An 11,128-nucleotide genomic window follows, 5' to 3' on the forward strand; every position below is an offset into this window, starting at 1 on the left:
TATATATATATATATATATATATATATATATATATATATATATATATATATATATATATATATATATGTGTGTGTATGTATGCATGTGTATATAATTTAATAATAAATGTAATTAATTATTTAAATAATTATAAACATTTAATTTTTAATTATTATTTTATTTAATTACAGAGTTGCTTTTCTCCAGGCAGCAGATTGTCGTACACATGCATTTGTGCTATAAATCAACATAGCTAATAAAATTTCTCTCCCAGGTCATTAATTTATTCATCAGGAGAAGGTTTAACAGGTGTTGGAGGACATTTTCCACAGCCAGCGCAGCAGGTTTAACAGGAACACATGCTTCAGTCTCAAGGCCGGATCATGACATGGACATGTGTTCGCACTCCCACGTTTATAAACACACATGTGATTGTGGGAGCCACAGCTCTGCTTCAGCATGATATGAAGAGAGAAAACTGCAGCGTTCCGATATAAATACACATAAACATCACCGTGGAGATGTGAAAGATGAGCTGGGTGTTGATGTGGAAAGGTCGGGGTCATAAAGGTCTCTAGAAGATGACATATGGACATGTCTTGATCCGTAAAAAGTGATTTCTTTATAAATACCTCTCTTCTGCATAAAGCTGAACAGATCATCCAGGAACTCCTTCCTCTTTGGGTCGCTGTCTAGTTCATAGAGCTGCATATGAAAAACAGAGTTAAAAAGAGCAGTGCACAAAACTGCGTTCTCATCACTCTTGATGTCCGGATCAGGAACTGCATTATATAAGCAATAAGATATAAGAGGCTGTGCTATATTGTGAAAAAGTCCTGCTAAACAGAACTGATAGCTAGCAAGTGCTTAAACATAATCATTATAACTGAGTACATTATTGCTAAGAGTCACTACACAATAAATTAATAAAATAAATAACTAAATAAATGACACATAAAAACACTATTTAACAAGAAAAATAAAATGTAATTCTTTCATTAGCAAATATAGTTCCTGATTTGTAAATTAAGGTGTTAATAAGAGGTGATTTGCAGGTTTTGTGCATTATTGAGTGAAATTTAATTAAAAATCTTAATTAAATATACATATATATCATCATAATATTATGTTATTATATATTACATGTTAAAATTATTTGTTTTATATAATTACACATTTTACATATGAAAGGTATTATGTAAATAATAAATAAATCTTATAATTATTTATTATTATTTTCAAAAATAACATCCAGAAAATGCAGGCCAACCGAAATGATAACTTGCTGAATTGAATTTTTCAATTTAAAAAAATGGAAATTACATAAATACTTAAAATGTTACTTTTAATTGTGCGTGTGTGTGTGTGTGTGTATATAGTATATATTGTGTGTCTAATATATATATATATATATATATATGTGTGTATATGAAATTACATGTTAGAATTACTTTAACTTAATTTTAATTTAATTATACATTTTACATATGAAAGGTGCTATATAAATAATAAATAAACCTTGTAATTATTTATTATTATTTTCAAAAATAGTGTCCATAAAATGCAGGCCAACAAAAATGATAACTTGCTGAATTAAACATGCAATGAGATGAGGTGATTTGACAAATGTAGAGAGGCCAAGTGATACCAATACAGCACACTATACTTTGGAACGGTTTTCATTGCATAATGCAAAAGCATGCAATATGCAGCCAGCATTCAGCAAGCTAGCCCTTAGTGTTCCAGAAGACCAGAACTATGACTTTTATGATGATTCATAAATTATTACATTAAAAAATGTAATGTAAAATTTGGATTTTTAGTTTTAATTAACGCAATATATCTAACAAACATGTGAAAGGCTGAAGGATCTGAACGATAACGGAAGCCTCATGTGGCAAAAAGGTCTGACTATTTAATCACGCACAGACAGAAAAACAGTGCTGGTAGCCGAGCAACGGGTTAAATTGCTCCTTCTTTCTCTTTCCTTCTTGCTTTCTTCCAGTGTTCCTGATCTCTCATTAGCAGCAGTGAGCTCTTACTCAGGGGGAGGGTCTGAGGAAACGCTGGGGGCCAGTGGAGGGTTAATTACAGGATATATGTGTTTTAGAGGAGTGCCACATTGTAAATCTCTCAAATGACCTTCCTCTTCTCTATTTTCTGAAGGGTACTCAGCCCCCACCCTTATTTCTTTTTATTCATAAATAGGGAATTTAACTTCTTTGTCTCAAAAAAATACTTTAAGTAGACATCACAAAAGTAATGCCTTGATTATCAAAAGACTGTGTGAATGAGCCAGTCTGATATTAAACCAGCAACTTAAATCTTTCAGAATGATTCATAAAAAAAACTGGCTCAAGAGTCATTTGTTTGTGAATCAGAATAGCAATGCAAGAAACACCATTAGAGGACTTTATGCCACATTCATGTCTTGTGATAAATAATTACAATAATTACATAATTACAAAATTAATTTAGTGCTATATTCTGGTGTGAATGACGTAATGATACTGGAAAATAAAGAAAGCGCATATATATATATATATATATTTTTTTTGCATTTCATCTGAATTATTGCTTTTTCACATTAGCACAAATCACGAGCACATTACAGATTTAGTTGCAGCAAACAGAGCAAACGATCACATGAACGGAAACAGACTGTATTGCACTTTCATTTGAGCAGAATATCTAATTAGAGATCACTAAACTCAAACTTCCATGTTTGCTGGAGTTTTTAGCTCATGAGCACTTTTTTCCATAATGTACAGAGTAGGTGTGTGCATGGTTGCCAGGTTGGGAAGATTAAGTAAACCACTGGGAAGAATATGTATCGATTTATGAAAAAAGCTCAGGTTGGGGGGATTTTAACTCTTCGAATCTGGCAACCAGAAAGCTTGTGGTGGCTTGGTACTGATGCAAGATAACACAAACACCAATTAAGAATGAAATGTTTTCAGAATAAATAACCAGTGGGCAAATATTGCAGATGATTATGCTTAATAAATTGAGAGAGGCAGAAATCATGATCACAATTAAAATAGGATACATTGTGTGGCCCCAAGTCAAGCATGCATATATATATATATATATATATATATATATGAGGGACCAATCATTAAGAATCCAACTCTCATTCTGAGATCTACCCCTAAAGGGCCTTTAGCTTTCAACAATAGATAAAGCAATAAATACTTTTACCCCAAATTCTGCTGATAGCCCCCTCCCTCATACTATAGAAACACATCTGTTTATCTGTTTAAAGCGGGTGGAGGCAAAACCGTCTGACATTTCCTCAAACGCAGGGTGGAGAAATGTACCAGTAAAGAGTCGGTTGGATGTGAATGTTCAACTTCAACTGATTTTAGGCCTTAAATGTGGCGTCAGAAATTTGGTGATAAATTGCTGGTAAATTTAGTGAGAAGTACTGACTGACATCACAGCAAGACAAAAATAAACATAATAAACAACATTTGCATCCCCATTTGAATTCAGGAATGTTGATGAGTTTCCCAAGAAATGGGCACAGAAATAATTACACACACATGTAACATACAATCGTGTTACTAGTAGGGCTGCAGGATAAATCCTATTTTAATTGTGATTGCGATTTCTGCTTTTCTCGTTTTATTTAGCATAATCGTCTGTGATAATTGCCCACTGATTATTTATCCTAGAGGTACTTTATTTTAATTTGCCATTTGAATTATATTTCATAACAAGCCTTCACAAGCTTTCATGGTTGGGGTTGCCAGATGTCAAGAGGTAAAATCCCACAATCAGAGATTTTTCATAAATTGATTTTTATATGATGTTTTCTGTCCAGAGGCTTACTTAATCTTCCCAACCTGGCACACACTCTCTCTGCATTACGGAAAAAGCGCTGATGAGTTGAAAACACAGACAAACATGTAAGCTGGAGTTTAGCAATCGCTATTGACATCTTCTGCTCAAATAAAAGTGTAATATAGTCAGTGTTTTCTTTATGCACTCATTTGTGCTGTTTGCTGCGAGCAGACATGCGAGTTGATGTTTTCTTGATTTGTGGTTATGTGAAAGTACAATAACTGATGAAATGTGAAAAAAAACAACAACATGTAAAATGTTCTGAGCAAAATAATCATGATTAACAGTTTAACCATTATCATGCAGCCCTAGTTACAAGTGACAAAATAAAGGTGTGTAATTTGGGGGTCAATTTGAGATCTCAAAAGGTTTTCAGAAGTGAGCGAGTGATTGAATGCTGAATCGGATACCTTGGATCGACACTGAGAAGGTCTGACATTGTTTCGATGACATGTGAGATGTTGTGCTATTTCACACCTGCCAATCACCTCAAGAGGCAGGCAAAACGACAATACGGGGGAAGGGCCGGAAACGAGCGAGGCCCAAATGGAGGAAGGGTAACTATGAAAGCACATATAAGAACAGTATCGATTCTTATAGAGGCGCCTGTTCTCAGACGCCTCGATCTGACTTCATTTGAATGGTGGGGTTGCACTGAGGGCAAAGGAGAATGTGGTTTCTGTATTACTGAGAGAAACTACAGGGCCACAACGTCCCTAGCTAAAGAGTGCCTCACATGAAACACCTGCAGGGAATGAGAATTAGATTTTTAGAAACCCGAAACTCTGAATTCTAGCTAAATTATTCAAATGATTTATTAATTTAACCAGTACTGAAATCTGTGTGGGCTGCGAGTCAGTCCAAAGTTTCGAATACACTGAATAAGATAGTATGAAAAACCTGCATGATAATAATCATGGTTATTTTGTGCTCTCTCTCTCTCTATATATCCCCCCCCCCCCCCCCCCCCCCCCCCCCCCCCCCCCCCATTTATGAGGAAAGTCCTGACTGGGGGATTTAAACTCTTGATATCTGGCAACCATGAAAGTGCATGGAGGCTCATTACTAGTGCAAATGCCAAAAGAAAATTATTTTCAGGATAAATAATCAGAGGACAAATTTTGCAGATGAATATGCTTAATAAATCAAGAAGAAAAAAAACGTGATCACAATTAAAATATGATTTTGTTTTCTATTAAAAAAACATTTAGTGGTGTTTTCTAATAAAATTGCCTAAAAAAAATCAAATGAGTGAAAAATCTAGACTTACATGTAAGGAGAAACTAACAAACACATTAAAAATGTAACAAAATAGTATCTTAACTGGGTCTATGGTTTTAACTAAGGCATTATTTCTGACAAACATATCAACGTGTGAAAGATGATAACGGAAACCACAATTACAAACCATAACCTAAATTGTTTAATACACCACAACAAAGCAATTTATTGAACCCACGAGTCATGATTTAAGCATTCTCATGTCTAAAGTCACAGAAACAGCAAAAAACTGCACAAAGCACAACACAGATGACACAATTAACTTTAAATTTGAGATACTTGCTCTGACAGAAATAAAGAGAGCAAAAAGGGAGGAACTATCAGCTCGGTAGCAAGTTACATTTGGTATTGTAACAGCTCCAGACAGTTAGTTTTTGCACACTGAACCCTGCTAACTTCCTGTCAGGGTTATATAAGCAAACCTAAAACCACAAAATACCATAAAAAAAATTATTTCAACTAGTTTCCAAGGTTGCACTTCTCATCTTCCTATAGTTTAACTTGATGTACTAATAACTAAAACTGAAATAAAAATGAATAAAAACTATATTGACATTTAAAAACAACAAAAATGGCAAAAACACAACAAAATTACTAAAATTAACATGAAAGCAGAAAATATAAATATTAAATATTTAAAAAAGAGCTTCTCAATGATACTAAAATAACAGCTTCCGGTCTCACATCTCATGTGGCCGGTTCATCTTCAACAATGTAAATTTGACAAACATTTGACTTCTGATCACAGATTTGTCCACCAACCCTTTCTTTGGGTCTCATTCACAAACTGCACGTGTGCAAACATTAGTGTGTAAAACCTGCGTGGGCGAATGGTTTCACACAGAAAACATGATTCTTAAATAAATGTACACATCTTTCTAAATTTAGAACCAACTCAAACCATGCATACTTAAAACATTTTTAAAAAAAACTCTTGGTTGAATTAGAAAAAAAAAAGAAAGTACATTAAAGGGAAGAAAAAAACACTCCAGGATGATGGACAAAAAGTTTCAGGGTCAATCCATACTTTAGGGTACATTTCAAGTTCATTGATGATAATTATATTTTTTCTAACAATTTTCTTCTGAAATATCCTATTTTATCTATTAAGAGAATACATACTATAATCTCTCACACATGTTTTGTGCACCGTTTTTCAGTTTGCTAGGAATTGCCTTTATGTCCCTTAAATTAAAATTTTTGCAAGTTCCTTCACTTTGGAGAGAAAAAGGAAGACGAAGATGGAGGAAGTGACTATGATGACAAAAAGGCCAAAAAGGGAAAGAAAGTCTGCTTTTTGAATTGGTGAATTCAAAATAATGAATAAAACTTGTAAAGTCAAGATTTTCTGTACTACATTTATTTACAGAATCCAAATACCTTAGAAAAATGGCCTGTTTTAAATGTAAATTTTTAAATGTAATTTTTCTTCCAAAAAAAAATATATATATAAATATATATATATACACTGAACAAACTTTTTTTTTCAATAAACAACATTTGGTTGGCCAGACAAGGCCTGCCATTGAAATCAATCATTATCCTGTCACCCCATACAATTTGTCTGTAACATAGCTCACTAACAAGGATAACATGTTTTTCTTTCTAATATCAAAATGGTGTTAAATTATTAAACTTGGCAACTAGCAGATGAGTTCCGCTGATAAAATAGACTGAAACCAATAGTTGTTTTACTATGTATACACCTTTTTCCTGATGTCAAATGTACCCTAAATTATAGAATGACTCTTAAGAGACATGTGTGATGCAATGGAAAAGTGCTAGCCTAAGCTTTTCGTCCATCTTTGTTTACATTCCAATGTCTAGAAGCCCAAGCCTGACATCAGCTCTGAAGCAGCAGCAATGTCTGGACAATATCCAGCTATGAACTACTCCCCATAACAGCAATTCCTGTCCACAAGGGCTCGTTTTCCTGCTTGGACATGAGTGAGTCGTCTATGCAATTAAAGCAGTTTGAATGGCAGAATGCCCATGGGAGATGTCTGTCTGAAACAAAATAGGAATACATGATGTCACGTCTACATTAACAAGACCATTCATTCACCGTGTAGGACTTTTTTTCTGAGAGAGGAATAATTAAACGGTTGACTGATAATAGGTCAGTGGTGAAATCAAATATGTGAATTAGGCAAATCAGACAATGATTTGTTTAAACATCACGAGCTGTGAGAGTTTCATTTGTTTATACAGACCTGGAATTCCCAGGGCTGCACGATAAATCACATTTGAATCATTATCTGGTTCTCTCGATTTGACTTGTTTGCCACATTTGCCCGCTGGTTATTTATCCTGAAAACGTTTTGGCATCTCGCTTTGTTACCAAGCCTCCACAAGCTTTCATTGTTGCGGTTGCCAGATGTCAAGCGTTAAAATCCCCTAATCAAACATTTTCATAAATCAATTCATTTTCTGCCCAGACACCTGTGAGGTGGACGGATTATCTCGGCAAAGGAGAAGTTCTCACTAACACAGATTTAGACAGATTTGTGAATATATATATATATAATGTTTATCACAAAATCATGTGACCAGCATCATGTGATGTCTTTTTTTTCTTCTTTTTTTTTTCAATAAACAACATTTGGTTGGCCAGACAAGGCCTGCCATTGAAATCAATCATTATCCTGTCACCCCATACAATTTGTCTGTAACATAGCTCACTAACAAGGATAACATGTTTTTCTTTCTAATATCAAAATGGTGTTAAATTATTAAACTTGGCAACTAGCAGATGAGTTCCGCTGATAAAATAGACTGAAACCAATAGTTGTTTTACTATGTATACACCTTTTTCCTGATGTCAAATGTACCCTAAATTATAGAATGACTCTTAAGAGACATGTGTGATGCAATGGAAAAGTGCTAGCCTAAGCTTTTCGTCCATCTTTGTTTACATTCCAATGTCTAGAAGCCCAAGCCTGACATCAGCTCTGAAGCAGCAGCAATGTCTGGACAATATCCAGCTATGAACTACTCCCCATAACAGCAATTCCTGTCCACAAGGGCTCGTTTTCCTGCTTGGACATGAGTGAGTCGTCTATGCAATTAAAGCAGTTTGAATGGCAGAATGCCCATGGGAGATGTCTGTCTGAAACAAAATAGGAATACATGATGTCACGTCTACATTAACAAGACCATTCATTCACCGTGTAGGACTTTTTTTCTGAGAGAGGAATAATTAAACGGTTGACTGATAATAGGTCAGTGGTGAAATCAAATATGTGAATTAGGCAAATCAGACAATGATTTGTTTAAACATCACGAGCTGTGAGAGTTTCATTTGTTTATACAGACCTGGAATTCCCAGGGCTGCACGATAAATCACATTTGAATCATTATCTGGTTCTCTCGATTTGACTTGTTTGCCACATTTGCCCGCTGGTTATTTATCCTGAAAACGTTTTGGCATCTCGCTTTGTTACCAAGCCTCCACAAGCTTTCATTGTTGCGGTTGCCAGATGTCAAGCGTTAAAATCCCCTAATCAAACATTTTCATAAATCAATTCATTTTCTGCCCAGTGATTTACTTAACTTCCCAACCAGGCAACCATGAGCACACATGCTCTCTGCATTAACATGTAAACTGAAGTTTAGCAATCTCGATTTAGATATTATGCTAAAATAAAAGTGGACAAACAAACAAAACAGCAAGCAAACAATGTGTGTTGATACTCTCTTGATGATTAATTCTACATAATTAGATCATTCTAATGAAACCTTAAAAAAAACTCGATCGGCAGTAAGTGATTATATTTTTTTGAGCAAAACAAACAATATTAACAGTTTAACCATTATCGTGGAGCCAAAAACAATGCAACAATACAGAATGTAATTAGCAACTGGTAAAGCGATGATATGGAACATAATTAGCAAGAGTTAAAGAAAATTTAACAGCCATTCAAATAATAATAATAATAAGTAATTAGCAAGAGTGCATGTAAATTCTAAAAACGAGTGAAATCTTATATTGAGGAAACAATGAATCAAAACTGCAACTAAAACATAAAAATATACTGTATAAGAGTCCAAGCTTCACTTCAGCTTGGAGCATTTAGATGGTCCCCCCCCCCACCCCCTCAATTTGCACTGAGCAAATCAATGTTTAATGTTAAAACCACTAAATGGCAACTGACTGTAGAGGGTGTGATGAATTTTTAAAGAGCTCTTTTCTTTACTGTCCATCTGGGCTCCATTTGTCCTGCTGTTCATGTTTACAGCGGACATCAAAGGATACTTCTCTTTTTCTCAGGAATTTGGTGTGAGAGGAAGAAGTGTAACATTTTATAGAGTTGCAAAATGAGAAATATTTTCTCTTCACACTTGATGTCATGATAGACTCTTACATAATAATACGTCCAGTTGGTTTATGACTAAATTAATTAAAAGTAAATTCTCAAATACAGCTACATGGGAAGTCCCTATGCACCTTAAACCACACAGCAACCAAATTTACCAGATGCAGTAGTATTATGAATTATATTCATGCAAAAATCATTTGAGGTTGTGCATTCCAGTGGTTTTACAGTTAAGCGGCAGGTTTCACCTAAAAGTGAATTAATGAATCATCACTTACTCGCCTTTATGTCATTCCAAACCTGTATGACTTTCCTCTGTTGAACAAAGATATTTATCAAAAACATATTTGGTTAATAGAAGAAAGAAGGTCATACAGGTTTCGAACAACATGAGGTGAAAAATACTCTTTAAAGGGGTCCTATTATGCTCTTTTACAAAGTCTTGATTTTGTTTTGGGGGTGTACTAGAACAGGCTCTCATACTAGGTTGTTCAAAAAACACCTCTAGTTACAACACCTCTCTCCTCAGTCTGGCATGAATGGCTCGAATAGTTCCTGAATCAAATGAAGGCCCGCCTTCTGAAATACGAAATGTGCTGTGATTGGTTAGCTGGGCCGGTGTGTGCTGTGATTGGTTAGCTGGGCCGGTGTGTGCTGTGATTGGTTAGCTGGGCCAGTGTGTGTTGTGATTGGCAGCACTCGGCGCCTGGTCGGGAAATGTCATGCCTCTTACCATAGCCGCCTGCGAGCTTCAGTGTAAATATTGCATCAAAATCAAATCAATTTGAGCGCGACTTAAACCCGGATGATTGTAACCACTCTAAGTTTGTCTGCCTTGGGAAAGCTAGCGTGTCTCCGACATAGTGATAACACTCGTTGCATTCTCTAGTGCAGCTCAACCAGGTCTCGTCCCATTCGTCGATATTTGTGATATCACAAATCCCGGAAAATATGCGTTGTAGTAGGGCTGGACAATAATTCAATATCAATATGTATCGCAATATAATTTTTTTCAATAACGGTGGTATGATTTTTAAACACATTTCCGATATACATTACCAGTGTTTCCCATACATTGATTTATTTTTGCCGTTTGACTTCGTTGAATAAACATGAGCACCGCACGTTTCAAAATCATAACACGGCACGGGTGTTTTATATGAATGTATCTGAAGGGAATCGACTGTCTTCAGAAATGCATTGGCATTTTCATTTGATCTGATAAAGTAGTGTTCATGAGCGGAGCTGCTTTGATTACAGCCATTACTGGAGAAAGCGCTAGTTCTAGCACTCTAAAAGCGCCTCCTGCTGGCAGAGAATGAGTTTGCATTTTCAGTAAGCCCGTCTCCAGCAACATTTCAACATTTTACGTTTTTGTTGTTGTTAAATTTTTTTGTTTTCTGCAGCGACTCTGAGCACTTTTCATACCCTTTTTTCTGGCTGAAGCACATTTGTTTCAATCTATAAGAATAATCAGCCTACACTACCAGTCAAAAGTTATTGAAGAGTAAGATTTTTTATGTTTTTTTATTTTATTTTTTTTAAGAATTCTCTTCTGCTAACCAAGGCTGCATTTATTTGATCCAAAGTACAGCAAAAACAGTAAAATGTTGAAATATTTTTACTATTTAAAATTGCTTTCTATTTTGAATAGATTTTAAAATGTAATTTATTCCTGTGATCATACATAGCTAAATTTTCAGCA

The 11,128-nt window shown here is 35.0% G+C and overlaps 1 protein-coding gene across 1 annotated transcript in view; it reads right to left on the minus strand.

Annotated features, from left to right (window-relative positions):
* The window catches only part of LOC107597199 (AT-rich interactive domain-containing protein 3A-like), a 36,819-nt gene that overhangs the window by 10,487 nt on the left and 15,204 nt on the right, over nt 1-11,128 (minus strand). The window contains exon 3 of the mRNA XM_016288153.1: nt 613-685. Coding sequence (XP_016143639.1) covers nt 613-685 — 73 coding nt within the window. The remainder of the gene's footprint in view (nt 1-612; nt 686-11,128) is intronic.

This window comes from Sinocyclocheilus grahami, unplaced genomic scaffold, assembly GCF_001515645.1.
Source record: "Sinocyclocheilus grahami isolate Dianchi unplaced genomic scaffold, SAMN03320097.WGS_v1.1 scaffold229.1, whole genome shotgun sequence".
Classification (NCBI taxonomy): Eukaryota; Metazoa; Chordata; class Actinopteri; order Cypriniformes; family Cyprinidae; genus Sinocyclocheilus; species Sinocyclocheilus grahami.